At 39.8% G+C, this 16,045-nt stretch overlaps 1 protein-coding gene across 1 annotated transcript in view; it reads right to left on the bottom strand.

Moving 5' to 3' along the window:
- SPATA31H1 (SPATA31 subfamily H member 1) overlaps positions 1–16,045 on the bottom strand; it is a 47,567-nt gene that overhangs the window by 17,688 nt on the left and 13,834 nt on the right. The window contains exons 2-4 of the mRNA XM_088841777.1: positions 7,182–7,224; positions 6,459–6,513; positions 347–442 (exon numbers count right to left, since the gene is read on the bottom strand). Coding sequence (XP_088697903.1) covers positions 347–442; positions 6,459–6,513; positions 7,182–7,224 — 194 coding nt within the window. The remainder of the gene's footprint in view (positions 1–346; positions 443–6,458; positions 6,514–7,181; positions 7,225–16,045) is intronic.

Raw genomic sequence — 16,045 nt, 5'->3', positions numbered from 1 at the left:
GAAAAAGTAGGAAAATGGAAAGACAATGGCCATTTTGAATGCAAAATATTTTGGACTGAGGGAAAACAAAAAAGGTTGCTTTCCCTAACATTAATTGCTTATTTATGGAAAGAATTCCTCTACCAGGAAAAAGGGAGGCGTTTGTCTCCATTCCAATCAGAAATGATTCACAGACCAGTGGTTCTTAAACTTTGCCCCACTACGAAAACTAACTAACCATCTTTCTTCTCCCTCCCCCCTCTCTCTTCCTCCTTCCCTCTCTCCCTCTCTCCTTCATTCCCTTGCTTCCTCCCTCTTTAAAGCTCTACCTCCTCTACTTTTAACCTCCACTCAGAAACAACCTGACCTTGTATTTTCCAGGTGTTGGAAGATCTGTTGAAGACTCCTGTCCATTGACCAGAGTACATATTCCTGGGTCAATCCCACAGGGAGTTCTGAAAAACTGAATGCAGCAGAGTGTGTTAGTATAATTGAAGTGATATTAATGTACTGGTGAGCTACCCCACGTCCAAGGTCAGGGGCGGCGGCCGAGAGGAGCAACCCCAGGTCCAAGGAGCGGTGGCTGCATGGGTGCAGGAGGGCCGAGAGGAGCTACTTCACATTCAAGGTCAGGAGGGGTGACTTGTCCAAGGTAAGGAGCAGCGGCTGCACTTTGCTGGAACAGCCATGAAGAGATAACCCACGTCCAAGGTAAGAGAAACCCAAGTAAGATGGTAGGTGTTGCACGAGGACATCAGAGGGCAGACACACTGAAACCATAATCATAGAAAATTGGCCAATCTGATCACACGAAGCACAGCCTTATCTAACTCAGTGAAGCTAAGCCATGCCGTGTGGGGCCACCCAGGATGGACGGGTCATGGTAGACAGGTCTGACAGAATGTGGTCCACTGGAGAAAGGAATGGCAAACAACTTCAGTATTCTTGCCTTGAGAACCCCATGAACAGTATGAAAAGGCAAAAGGATAGAATACTGAAAGAGGAACTCCCCAGGTCAGTAAGTGCCCAATATGCTACTGGATATCAGTGGAGAAATAACTCCAGAAAGAATGAAGGGATGGAGCCAAAGCAAAAACAATACCCAGTTGTGGATGCGACTGGTGATAGAAGCAAGGTCCAATGCTATAAAGAGCAATATTTCACAGGAACCTGGAACGTTAAGTCCATGAATCAAGGCAAATTAGAAGTGGTCAAACAGGAGATGGCAAGAGTGAACGTTGACATTCTAGGAATCAGTGAACTAAAATGGACTGGAATGGGTGAATTTAACTCAGATGACCATTATAACTACTACTGTGGGCAGGAATCCCTTAGAGGAAATGGAGTAGCCATCATGGTCAACAAAAGAGTCTGAAATGCAATACTTGGCTGCAATCTCAAAAACGACAGAATGATCTTTGTTCATTTCCAAGACAAACTTTTCAATATCACGGTAATCCAAGCCTATGCCCCAACCAGTAACGCTGAAGAAGCTGAAGTTGAATGGTTCTATGAAGACCTACAAGACCTTTTAGAACTAACACCCCAAAAAGGTGTCCTTTTCATTATAGGGGACTGGAATGCAAAAGTAGGAAGTCAAGAAACACTTGGAGTAACAGGCAAATTTAGCCTTGGAGTATGGAATGAAGCAGGACAATGGCTAATAGAGAATGCACTGTTTTGCGTTCTCTTTGTTTGGCACTTTTTGCCAAGAGAACGCACTGGTCATAACACCCTCTTCCAACAACACAAGAGAAGACTCTACACATGGACATCACCAGATGGTCAACACCGATATCAGATTGATTATATTCTTCGCAGCCAAAGATGGAGAAGCTCTATATAGTCAGCAAAAACAAGACTGGGAGCTGACTGTGGCTCAGATCATGAACTCCTTATTGCCAAATTCATTAAATTGAAGAAAGTAGGGAAAACCACTAGGCCATTCAGGTACGAACTAAATTAAATCCCTTATAATTATACAGTGGAAGTGAGAAATAGATTTAAGGGACTAGATCTGATAGACAAAGTGCCTGATGAACTATGGATGGAGGTTCGTGACATTGTACAGGAGACAGGGATCAAGACCATCCCCATGGAAAACAAATGCAAGAAAGCAAAATGGTTGTCTGAGGAGGCCTTACAAATAGCTGTGAAAAGAAGAGAAGCGAAAAGCAAAGGAGAAAAGGAAAGATATACCCATTTGAATGCAGAGTTCCAAAGAATAGCAAGGAGAGATAAGAAAGCCTTCCTCAGCGATCAATGCAAAGAAATAGAGGAAAACAACAGAATGGAAAAGACTAGAGATATTTTCAAGAAAATTAGAGATACCAAGGGAACATTTCATGTAAAGATGGGCTCGATAAAGGACAGAAATGGTATGGACCTAACAGAAGCAGAAGATATTAAGACGAGGTGGCAAGAATACACAGAAGAACTATACAAAAGAGATCTTCACGACCCAGATAATCATGATGGTGTGATCACTCACCTAGAGCCAGACATCCTGGAATGTGAAGTCAAGTGGGCCTTAGAAAGCATCACTATGAACAAAGCTAGTGGAGGTGATGGAATTCCAGTTGAGCTATTTCAAATCCTGGAAGATGATGCTATGAAAGTGCTGCACTCAATATGCCAGCAAATTTGGAAAACTCAGCAGTGGTCACAGAACTGGAAAAGGTCAGTTTCATTCCAATCCCAAAGAAAGGCAATGGCAAAGAATGCTCAAACTACCGCACAATTGCACTCATCTCACACGCTAGTAAAGTTATGTTCAAAATTCTCCAAGCCAGCCTTCAGCAATACGTGAATCATGAACTTCCAGATGTTCAAGCTGGATTTAGTAAAGGCAGAGGCACCAGAGATCAAATTGCCAACATCCGCTGGATCATCGAAAAAGCAAGAGAGTTCCAGAAAAACATCTCCAGTTCAGTTCAGTTCAGTCGCTCAGTCGTGTCCGACTCTCCGCGACCCCATGAATCACAGCACGCCAGGCCTCCCTATCCATCACCAACTCCCGGAGTACACTCAAACTCATGTCCACAGAGTTGGTGATGCCATCCAGCCATCTCATTCTCTGTCATCCCCGTCTCCTCCCGTCCCTAACCTTTCCCAGCATCAGAGTCTTCTCCAGTGAGTCAACTCATCACATGAAGTGGCCAAAGTATTGCAGTTTCAGCTTTAGCATCAGTCCTTCCAATGAACACCCAGGATTGATCTCCTTTAGAATGGACTGGTTGGATCTCCTTGCAGTATAAGGGACTCTCAAGAGTCTTCTCCAACACCACAGTTCAAAAGCATCGATTCTTCGGCGGTCAGCTTTCTTCACAGTCCAACTCTCACATCCATACATGACCATGGGAAAAACCATTGCCTTGACTAGACGGACTTTGGTTGGCAAAGTAATGTCTCTGCTTTTTAATATACTATCAAGGTTGGTCATAACTTTCCTTCCAAGGAGCAAGCGTCTTTTAATTTCATGGCTGCAATCAGCATCTGCAGTGATTTTGGAGCCCAAAAAAATAAAGTCTGACACTGTTTCCACTGTTTTCCCATCTATTTCCCATGAAGTGATGGGACCAGATGCCATGATCTTTGTTTTCTGAATGTTGAGCTTCAAGCCAACCTTTTCACTCTCCTCTTTCACTTTCATCAAGAGGCTTTTGAGTTCCTCTTCACTTTCTGCCATAAGGGTAGTGTCATCTGCATATCTGAGGTTATTGATATTTCTCCCGGCAATCTTGATTCCAGCCTGTGCTTCTTCCAGCCCAGCGTTCCTCATGATGTACTCTGCATATAAGTTAAATAAGCAAGGTGACAATATACAACCTTGACGTACACCTTTTCCTATTTGGAACCAGTCTGTTGTTCCATGTCCAGTTTTGACTGTTGCTTCCTGACCTGCATACAGGTTTCTCAAGAGGCAGGTCAGGTGGTCTGGTATTCCCATCTCTTTCAGAATGTTCCACAGTTTATTGTGATCCACACAGTCAAAGGCTTTGGCATAGTCAATGAAGCAGAAATAGATGTTTTTCTGGAACTCTCTTGCTTTCTCCATGATCCAGCGGATATTGGCAATTTGATCTCTGGTGCCTCTGCCTTTTCTAAAACCTGCTTGAACATTTGGGAGTTCACGGTTCACATATTGCTGAAGCCTGGCTTGGAGAATTTTGAGCATGACTCTACTAGCGTGTGAGATGAGTGCAATTGTGCGGTAGTTTGAGCATTCTTTGGCATTGCCTTTCTTTGGGATTGGAATGAAGACTGACCTCTTCCAGTCCTGTGGCCACTGCTGAGTTTTCCAAATCAAGAGAACACACTGGTCATAGCAAACACCCTCTTCCAACAACACAAGAGAAGACTCTACACATGGACATCACCAGATGGTCAACACCGAAATCAGATTGATTATATTCTTTGCAACCAAAGATGGAGAAGCTGTATACAGTTAGCGAAAACAAAACCAGGAGCTGACTGTGGCTCAGATCATGAACTCCTTATTGCGAAATTCAGACTTAAATTGAAGAAAGTAGGGAAAACCACTAGACCATTCAGATATGACCTCAATCAAATCCCTTATGATTATACAGTGGAAGTGAGAAATGGATTTAAGGGACTAGATCTGATTGATAGAGTGCCTGATGAACTCTGGACGGAGGTTCGTGACATTGTACAGGAGACAGGGACCAAGACCATCCTCATGGAAAAGAAATGCAAAAGAGCGAAATGGCTGTCTGAGGAGGCCTTACAATTAGCTGTGAAAAGAAGAGAGGCGAAAAGCAAAGGAGAAAAGGAAAGATATAAGCATCTGAATGCAGAGTTCCAAAGAATAGCAAGGAGACATAAGAAAGACTTCCTCAGTGATCAATGCAAAGAAATAGAGGAAAACAACAGAATAGGAAAAACAAGAGACCTCGTCAAGAAAATTAGAGATTCCAAGGGAACATTTCATGCAAAGATGGGCTCGATAAAGGACAGAAATGGTATGGACCTAACAGAAGCAGAAGATATTAAGAAGAGGTGGCAAGAATACACAGAAGAACTGTACAAAAAAGATCTTCACAACCAAGATAGTCACGATAACGTGATCACTGACCTAGAGCCAGACATCTTGGAATGTGAAGTCAAGTGGGCCTTAGAAAGCATCACTACGAACAAAGCTAGTGGAGGTGATGGAATTCCAGTTGAGCTATTTCAAGTCTTGAAAGATGATGCTGTGAAAAACATCTACTTCTGCTTTATTGACTATGCCAAAGCCTTTGACTGTGTGGATCACAATAAACTGTGAAAAATTCTGAAAGAGATGGGAATGCTAGACCACCTGACCTGCCTCTTGAGAAACCTATATGCAGGTCAGAAAGTAATAGTTAGAACTGGACATGGAACAACAGACTGGTTCCAAATAGGAAAAGAAGTATGTCAAGGTTGTATATTTTCACCCTGCTTATTTAACTTATATGCAGAGTACATCATGAGAAACGCTATGCTGGAGGAAGCACAAGCTGGAATCAAGATTGCTGGGAGAAATATCAATAACCTCAGGTATGCAGATGACACCACCCTTATGGCAGAAAGTGAAGAGGAACGCAAAAGCCTCTTGATGAAAGTGAAAGAGGAGAGTGAAAAGTTGGCTTAAAGCTGAACTTTCAGAAAACTAAGATCATGGCATCTGGTCCCATGACTTCATGGGAAATAGATGGGGAAACGGTGGAAACTGTGTCAGACTTTATTTTCTTGGGCTCCAAAATCACTGCGGATGCTGATTGCAGCCATGAAATTAAAAGACGCTTACTCCTTGGAAGGAAAGTTATGACCAACTTAGATAGCATATTAAAAACCAAAGACATTACTTTGCCAACAGAGGTCCATCTAGTCAAGGCTATGGTTTTTCCCGTGGTCATGTATGGATGTGAGAGTTGGACTGTGAAGAAAGCTGAGCACCGAAGAATTGATGCTTTTGAACTATGGTGCTGGAGAAGACTCTTGAGAGTCCCTTGGACTGCAAGGAGATCCAACCAATCCATCCTAAAGGAGATCAGTCCTGGGTGTTCATTGGAAGGACTGATGCTGAAGCTGAAACTGCAATACTTTGGCCACCTCATGAGAAGAGTTGACTCATTGGAAAAGACCCTGATGCTGGGAGAGGTTGGGGGCAGGAGGCAAAGGGGACGACAGAGGATGAGACGGCTGGATGGCATCACCGACTCGATGGACATGAGTTTGGGTAAACTCCGGGAGTTGGTGATGGATAGGGAGGCCTGGCGTGCTGTGATTCATGGGGTTGCAAAGAGTTGGACACGACTGAGTGAACTGAACTGAACTGAAGGAGAACAATGAAGAGACTTAGAAAGGGGACAGCTATCATAGTGAGGGAAGTGAAACAGAATCCCAGGTATCTTACTCCTAACTTTCACAGGATTTTTCAGTAGGGTAAGCTGAAGAGAGAAAATATAGACACAGAGAAGATTGATTTTACTCACTGTTTCAGGTTAGCTTCAATGCAACCCATCCTGAGATTTTTTTCCAATTGTGGATCTGGGAGTAGAGGTGAAGAATCTATTAGAATTATGATCTTGACCTTACCTTAGTTCAATCCCCTCATTTTGCGTATAAGGAAACAAAAACAAAACCATGCCTAAGATCAGAAGGCTAATTAGTGGTAGAGCTCAGATTTAACCAGCGTCTCATTTTGTTTGTTTCTCTTTTAAGCGACAGTGTGCTGTCTTCACCATGTAGTCAATGTAAGCCACTGGAAACAGCATCAAATAATCATGGTAGGGAAAAGAAGTGGGGAAAACAGAGAAATACATATCTTTGGAGGAAAAGATATGTATTATCCAGTCTCTATGGTAGAGAAAAAAAGGTATCAAAACTTCCTACACCAAACTCTTCATAGTTACCCCTTCTCACAGTTTCTTTCCTGATACTTTAAGCTTTTCACAAAAGGAGATTAGGAAAGGAAGTACGAAGATAGGGATGAAAGAATCCATGATTCTTTTCATTCATGAAAAGAATTATGAAGCAATTTACATTTCTTCAGAAGTGCAGTTGCTAGAAAGAGTAGGCATATTTCTTTCATATAACACAATCTTTTCAACCTTCCTCCTTCTACCTGCTATTACAGGTTAAAGTCTTAAAGCAGACCCTGCAGTTGATTTGTCATTAGTCTTGAACTGAAGAATAAAAGATAAGATCTTTCTGACCTGTGAATTTCTGGATCTTTTTCAATATATGCTGCTTTGAAGTCTAGAAAGGCACAAAAAGAACAAATAAAATCAAGTAATGCTCTAGGTTAGAGATTTTATTGATAGCACATTTCACCTCATAGACATAAACAGTTGGCATTCATAAAGACAGCAACAGTTACTTCATTCATTTAATACTGAATCATTTATTGAGTACTTACTATGTTCAATGTGATGTGTGGGGTGCTGGAACTGTAGAAATAAATATGATTCCTGTGTTCTAGGAACTTATGCTAGTAGGGAAAAGAGAAGTCTAAACAGCTTAAGTTACAATACCACTTGGTAAATTCTGTAACACAAATAGAAATGTGAGGGCATAAAAAGGATAGTGCTTAACTGCCTGGGAGAGAAAGGAAGAATTACTCAAAGAAGTTACCATTTGTACTGGAGTTTGAAGAATCAACATAAGGTTTTTAGGTGAAGAAAAAGCCTTCCAGGCAAGCAGGAATATCACTGAGCATCACAATTGTCAGGTACTTTTTTTAATAAATTAATTTTCGGCTGTGGTGGGTGTTTGTTGCTGTGCTCAGGCCTTCTCTAGTTGTGAAGAGTGGGGTCTATTCTCTCTTTAGTTGCGGCTTGTGGACTCTAGAGCAGGAGCTCAGTAGTTGTCGCACGTGTGCTTAGTTGCCCCACGGCATATCGTTATGTTCCCTGACCAGAGATCGAACCTGTGTCCCCTACGTTGGCAGGCAAATTCTTAACTCCTGGACCACCAGGGAAGTCCCTGTCAGATGCATCTTTGATAAGTAGTGAAAGATGAAGCTGAAAAAGTAAGTGGGAAGCCAGATTATATGGGATTTTCATTTCATTCTGCAGGTCAGAATTTCCCATTCAGTAGGTAATAAACTCCTAGTGTTTTTGCAAGGGTGTTCCAGGTCTCCTTTTGAAAGCGGAAGTGACATTGTTACAATTTCAACTAAACCTTTTTTTTTTCTTCTCTTTAAATTAGGATATCAGTCTCTGAAAATGTATTAAAAGAGCCTACAATGATTAGTTGGGAATTTATGACTATGCTGATGATGAAGAAACTCAGTTTATTACTCAGCAGAATAACCCTAGATGCAGTGGTAGTTTTGACTTTTAGACAGTTTAAAATTGATTTTATACTTCACGATATATTATTTACATCCATAATGGCCTACTGATTAAAAACATAAGCAAAAGGAAAATTAATGTTGAAATACAAGTTGATATATTTACAAATAACCTTTCTATATTTTTATCTCAAAATGATCTCTACATATTATAGGCCTAAAATAATCTCCCATTTATAAAACACTTGGGAATGCTGAATAAAATACAACAAACATCTTTTTAAATGCAGAATATAGATCCTAATAAGAAAGTAATGGAAATCTCTAGGCCAAAAATCAGGAGAAAACTGAGAAACAAGAATGGAAACTTGTTAATACTTAAATGCCCTTGGTCATTTGCAGGGTCAGCCACTGAGGGAACAGCAAGGTGGGGAAAAAGACAAGGCCTGTGTGAAGTGGTATTTAAATGAGACCCCAGGGGAAAAAAGCCAGGATTCACAAATTGCTACACACTTGATAAAAAAGTAGCTAGAAAAAATTACCACCAGTGCTTCTCTGGTGGTCCAGTGGTTAAGAATCTGCCTTGAAATGCAGAGGAATCCTTCTTCAAAAAATGCAGTTCAATCCTTGTTCAGGGAAGATTCCACATGCCTCAGGGAAACTAGGCCCCCCGCAACTGCTGAAGCCCGTATGCCTAGAGCTACATCTCCTCCAACTAGAGAAGGCACCACAGTGAGAAGCCATTGCACCACAATTAGAGAGTAGCCCCCACTCACTGCAAGTAGAGAAAGCCCAAGCAGCAACAGAAACCCAGCACAGACAAAAATAGAAAATTAAAAAAATATATATGGTCAGACAAGGAAGCTTGAACTCTGGGTGTAGAAAAAGCCTTCTTTGAAAATTTTAACCAAGAATCTACCCTCATACTGATTTGAAATTCTAATTTATATGCCCTGTGTAGTCAGGAGCCCTCAAACTGAAAATAATAGTCCTGGGCAAAAGGCAAAAGTAAATATAAAGCTCTTTGAAAATTGAAGTAGAAGAGGAGAGAGGAGAAAAATAGTTTGAATAACCAGAATAATAAATGTGAAATACCTAGTGAAATGGTTAACTTCTTAGAAAAAATATAACATCAAAATTGGGGGAAAAATAGATTATTTGAGTAGAACAGTAAGCATGAAAGCAATTGAAATGATAATCAAAGACATTCTCCATCAGAGCTAATGAAAGAGTTCACCAAGGTTTCTGAATACAAGCACAACTTATAAATGTCTTATAAATGTATTTCTCTACTGTAGCAAAAAAATCTAGACAAATGTAATTTTAAATAATGAAAGATATTTTTCACTAGCAATAAAATGACCAAGTAACAAGATATTAACCAAAAAGACAGAACAGCATCATATAACAGACTATTAGAGCTCTATTAAAGGACATAAAGCATGATCTGAATAAATGGAGAGACATTCTAGGCTCTTGCTGGAATAATTTAAGATTATAAAGATGTCAGTACTCCCCCAATTAAATTATACTTAATACATTCCCAGTTCAAATTTCAGTTGGACTATTTCAAGGACTTGTAAAAAACCTCTATAATTTGTATGGCTAAATAAAGGTCTATTTACAGCTAAACCAACCTTAAAAAGAAGAACGAAAAAAGGACTTGCTGTACCAAAAGCTAAGATACACTATAATCTATGGTAATAGAAATAGGAACAAGTAAGCCAAGAGAACAGAAAAGAGAACTCAAAAGGGACTCCTATATATATGGCTACTTAATATGAAAAAAAGGAATTCTACAAATGAATGGGGAAAAGATTCTTTAGCAGATAGTGATGAGAAAATTGGCTCAATATAAAGAGAAAAATAAAATTGGATCCCTTTCTAATACTACATATAGAGATGGACTCTAAATGTATTAAAAACTAAAATGTGAAAGGTAGACTAGAAAATAAAAAAAATGTTGGAGAAAACCATTGTGACCTAGGACACAGAATAACTTCTTAAAGAAAACGTCAAAAATACTAGCATGAAGGGGGGAAAAATCCAGAGAAGACTACCATATCCATCTGGGACAAAAAAATGACAAATCTGCCACTTCTAACCTCAGAGACCTGAAAGGAAAGTTGCCTTGACACTGAGAAGTTAAGAGGACTGGAAGGAAGTATCTGAGAAGTTTTAACTACAGGTTGACTTTTTGTATAATTTGCAGCTCAAGTTCATATCATCTGCATGGTCCCCAAACCGTGATTTTGAAGTCGTCCCGGATTGATGACGCCATAGTCTAAAACAGATGAGATACTCTCTGAGAAAGATCTTCCTCCTAAGCTTCAAAAAACTACCATGACTATCGTTGTTGAGTCACTCAGTTGTGTCCAACTCTTTGTGACCCCATAAACAGCAGCATGCCAGGCTTCCCTGTCCTTCACCAACTCACCATGTCCATTGAGTTGGTGATGCCATCCAACCAACTCATTCTCTGTCATCCCCTTCTCCTCCTGCCTTCAATCTTTTCCAGCATCAGAGTCTTTTCTAATAAGTCGGCTTTTTGCATTGGGTGGCCAAGTATTGGAGCTTCAGCTTCAGCATCAGTCCTTCCAATGACTATTCAGGACTGATTTCCTTTGGGATGGACCAGTTTGATCTCCTTGCATTCCAAGGGATTCTCAAGAGTCTTCTCCAACACCACAGTTCAAAAGCATCAATTCTTCGGTGCTCAGCCTTCTTTATGGTCCAACTCTCATATCCATACATGACTACTGAAAAAACCATAGCTTTGACTAGATAGACATTTGTCGGCAAAGTAATGTGTCTGCTTTTTAATACGCTGTTTCGGTTTGTCACAGCTTTTCTTCCAAGGAGCAAGTGTCTCTTAATTTCATGACTGCAGTAACCATCTGCAGTGATTTTGGAGCCCAAGAAAATACAGTCTGTCACTGTTTCCATTGTTTCCCCATCTATTTCCCATGAAGTGATGGGACCAGATGCCATGATATTAGTTTTTTACTATCGAGTTTTAAACCAGCTTTTTCACTCTCCTCTTTTACCTTCATCAAGAGGCTCTTTAGTTCCTCTTTGCTTTCTGCCATAAGGGTGGTGTCATCTGCATATCTGAGGTTATTGATAGTTCTCCCCACAATCATTATTTCAGCTTGTGCTTCATGCAGCCTGGCATTTCACATGATATCCTTACTCTGCATATAGGTTAAATAAGCAGGGTGACAAAATACATCCTTGAAATACTCCTTTCCCAATTTGGAACCAGTCTGTTCCATGTTCAGTTCTAACTGCTGCTTCTTGGCCTGCATACAGGTTTCTCAGGAGGCAGGTAAGGTGGTCTGGTATTCCCATCTCTTGAAGAATTTCCCACAGTTTCTTGTGATCCACACAGTCAAAGGCTTTAGCGTAGTCAATGAAGCAGAAGTAGATTTCTGGAACTCTCTTGCTTTTTCAATGATCCAACAGATGTTTTCAATTTGATCTCTGGTTCCTCTGCCTTTTCTAAATCCAACTTGTACACCTTGAAGTTCTCAGTTCACATACTGTTGAAGCCTAGCTTGGAAAATTTTGAGCATTACTTTACTAGCATGTGAAATGAGTGCAGTTGTGCAATAGTTTGAACATTCTTTGGCTTTGCCCTTCTTTAGGACTGGAATGAAAACTGACCTTTTCCAGTCTTGTGGCCTCTGCTGAGTTTTACAAATTTGCTGGCATATTGAGTGCAGCACTTTAAAACCATCACCTTTTAGAATTTTCAATAGTTCAGCTGGAATTCCATCACCTCCACTAGGTTTGTTTCTAGTGCTGCTTCCTAAGGCCCACTTGATTTCGCACTCTAAGATGTCTGGCTCTAGGTGAATGATCACACCATTGTGGTTATCTGGGTCATGAAGATCTTTTTTGTACAGTTCTTCTGTGTATTCTTGCCACCTCTTCTTAATATCTTCTGCTTCTGTTAGGTCCCTACCATTTCTGTCCTTTATTGTGTCCATCTTTGCATGAAATGTTCCCTTGGTATCTCTGATATTCTTGAAGAGATATCTAGTCTTTCCCATTCTATTGTTTTCCTGTTTCTTTGCATTGTTCACTTAAGAAAGCTTTCTTATCTCTCCTTATTATTTGGAACTCGGCATTCAGATGAATATATCTTTCCTTTTCTCCTTTGCTTTTAGCTTCTCTTCTTTTCTTAGCTATTTGTAAGGCCTCCTCAGATAACCGTTTTGCCTTTTTGTATTTCTTTTTCTTGGGGATAGTTTTGGTTAACATCTCCTATGGTGGCTCAGATGATAAAGTGTCTGTCTACAATGTGGGAGGACCTGGGTTTGATCCCTGGGTCGGGAAGATTCCCTGGAGAAGGAAATGGCAACCCACTCTAGTACTCTTGCCTAGAAAATTCCATGGACAGAGGAGCCTGGTGCAGGCTACTGTCCATGGGGTCACAAAGAGTCAGACATGACTGAGCGACTTCACTCACTTCACATACAATGTTACAAACCTCCATCCATAGTTCTTCTGCCACTCTATCAGATCTAATCCCTTGAATCTATTTGTCACTTCCACTGTATAAGTGTAAGGGATTTGATTTAGGGCATACCTAAATGGCCTAGTGCTTTTCCCTACTTTCTTTAAGTCTGAATTTTGCAATAATGAGTTCATGATCTGAATCACAGTCAGCTCCTGTTCTTATTTTTATTGACCATATAGAGCTTCTCCATCTTTGGTTGCAAAGAATATAATCAGTCTGATTTCGGTATTGACCATCTGGTGATGTCCATATTTAGAGCTGTGTCTTGTGTTGTTGGAAGAGCGTGTTTGCTATGACCAGTGCGTTCTCTTGGCAAAACTCTATTAGCCTTTGCCCTGCTTCATTTTGTACTCCAAGGCCAAATGTGCCTGTTACTCCAGGTATCTCTTGACTTCCTACTTTTGCATTCCAGTCCCCTATAATGAAAAGGACGTCTTTTTTTGGCATTAGTTCTAGAAGGTCTTGTAGGTCTTCATAGAACCATTCAACGTCAGCGTCTTTGGCCGACATTGGGGCATAGACTTGGATTACTGTGATATTGAATGGTTTGCCTGGGAAACGAACTGAGATCATTCTGTCATTTTTGAAATTGCACCCAAGTACTACATTTCAGACTCTTTGACTATGAGGGCTACTCCATTTCTTCTAAGGGATTCTTGCCCACAGTAGTAGACATAATGGTCATCTGAATTAAATTCACCCATTCCAGTCCATTTTAGTTCACTGATTCCTAAAATGTCGATGTTCACTGTAAGCAAGGGCTTCCCTGGTGGCTCACTGGTAAAGAATACACCTGTCAGTACAAGAGATACAGGTTTGATCCCTGTTCTGGGAAGAATCCACAAACCACAGAGAAACTAAGCTCATGGGCCACAACTATTGAGTCTATGCTCTGGAGCCCGGGACCCACAACTACTGAGCCCATGTGCCACAGCTACTGAAGCTGGAGTGCCCTAGAGCCTATACTCTGTCCGCAATAAGAGAAGCCACGGCAATGAGAAGCCCTTGCACTGCATCTAGAGAGCAGCCCCTACTCACCACAACTAGAGAAAAGCCCAGCAGCAAAAAGACCCAGCACAGCCAAAAATAAATAAATAAAATTATTTTTAAAATTATGTATAAAAGTCTAAGCAGAACATTCAGTAGTTTTATATGGCTAATGGACAAAAACTGACTTCAGGGACCAAGAAGGAGGGGCCTTAATAGAAACTCCAGGTTTTTAGTTGGTATCTCCAAATGGCCATAGCTTGGTAATAAACCTGAAATAAACTCATCTCTAAAACTGAAGCTCAGCCTTCAATGAGTCTAATCCTTGATTGGATTAAGATCATCTTTCCTTACTCTTGATGACTTCCAGAAAAAAAATAATTCTACTGTTTAGAGGAAAGTAAATTTATCCATAGCTTTGAATTCTCTCTTAAATTTTACTTTTAAAATATCTATTATTCAACTAAAAATTGCCATGTATACTTGAAGATAAGACTGAATGATTGAAAACTAAAAGACAAACACAAGCACTACAAACAAACTCTCAGGCAATCCAGATATTGTTTAAAAGGTATGGCGTTTAAAATGTACGTGCTTTATGTCTTCATGAAATTAAGTGCAAGATGGAGAATCTTAACCAAGAACTAGAATCTATTTTAATAAATCTAATGGAAATTCTAGAACAACAACAAAGAACTTAGAATGGGTGTAACAGCAGATTCAGTTCAGTTCAGTTCAGTTCAGTCGCTCAGTCGTGACCGACTCTTTGCGACCCCATGAATCACAGCATGCCAGGCCTCCCTGTCCATCACCAACTCCCGGAGTTCACTCAAACTCATGTCCATCGAGTCGGTGATATGCAGACGAAACTAACTGAAGAGAAAGTCTGAAGGCAATATTCATACTGAAGCATGGTGAGGAAAAAAGGAGAAAAAAGATATAAGAACCAAGAAATGTGAAGGACAAAGTGATAGGCATTCCAGAAGAGAAAGAGAAAGAATAGAAAAATATTTGAGAAATTTAATAGTGTAGTGGATATATGGGTACTTACTGCTCAGTTTTGCTGTGAACCTAAAAACTGCTCTAAAAACTAAAGCCTATATTTATGGGGAGAGTTTATCCCTGGGAACTTTCCAAAACTGAGAAAGCCTGAGATTCAAGCTATAAATGCAAGGAGTGTTATGAGCAATGTAAAGACAAAGAAAAGCCAAACTTGAGTACATTAGAAAATGCTGAAAACCAAAGTTGCTGAATATTTAAAAGAGCCAAAGATGAAGGACTCATAACATACAAAGGAGCAATAAGATTAACAGTTTATATCTTCTTAGAAATAATGGAATCCAGAAAACAGTGGAATAACATCCTCAGTATGCTAAAAGAAAATAACTACTCAGACCTTTGTACTCAGTGAAACTATCCATTTGGCAGAAAACAACAAAATTCTGTAAAGCATTATCCTTCAAATAAATAAATAAATTTTTAAAAGTTCAAGATGAAAAAGAGCCATTTTCAGTCAAACACAACATTGTAAATCAATTATAATTCAATTAAAAAAGGATGCCCACTTTCACTACTTCTTCATAACATTGTACTGGAAGTTCTAACCAGAGCAATTAGGTAAGAAAGAGAAATAAAAGACACCCAAATTGAAAAGGAAAAAGTAGAATTATCTCTGTCCACAGATGATATAATCTTACTTACAAAAAATCCTAAAGAACACATATACACAAAAAATTATTAGAGCTAATAAATAAATTTACCTCAAAAAGTTAAAAGCTACAACATCAACACACAAAAATAAGTTTTATTTCAACATACAGTGAACAATGTGGAAAGAAAATGAAGAATATAATTCCATTTTTAGTATAAAGAATAAAATTTTTTAACTAAAAATATAAAATACTTAAGAATAATTTTTTTACTGGAGTGTAGTTGATTTGCAATATAATATTAGTTTCTGGTGTACAGCATATAGTGATTCAGTATTTTTATAGATTATACTCCATTAAAAGTTATTACAAGATAATGGTTATAATTCCTTATGCACAATGTATATATTCTATACATAGTAATATAAAATATTCAGTTCAGTTCAGTTCAGTCGCTCAGTCGTGTCCGACTCTCCACGACCCCATGAATCACAGCACGCCAGGCCTCCCTGTCCATCACCAACTCCCGGAGTTCACTCAAACTCATGTCCACAGAGTCCGTGATGCCATCCAGCCATCTCATTCTCCGTCGTCCCCTTCTCCTCCCGCCCCCAACCTTTCCCA

The sequence above is a fragment of the Moschus berezovskii genome, chromosome 11 (assembly GCF_049115385.1).
Source record: "Moschus berezovskii isolate FMDL1 chromosome 11, NW_MosBer_1.0, whole genome shotgun sequence".
Lineage (NCBI taxonomy): Eukaryota > Metazoa > Chordata > Mammalia > Artiodactyla > Moschidae > Moschus > Moschus berezovskii.
This window is presented reverse-complemented; position numbering and strand designations above follow the sequence as displayed.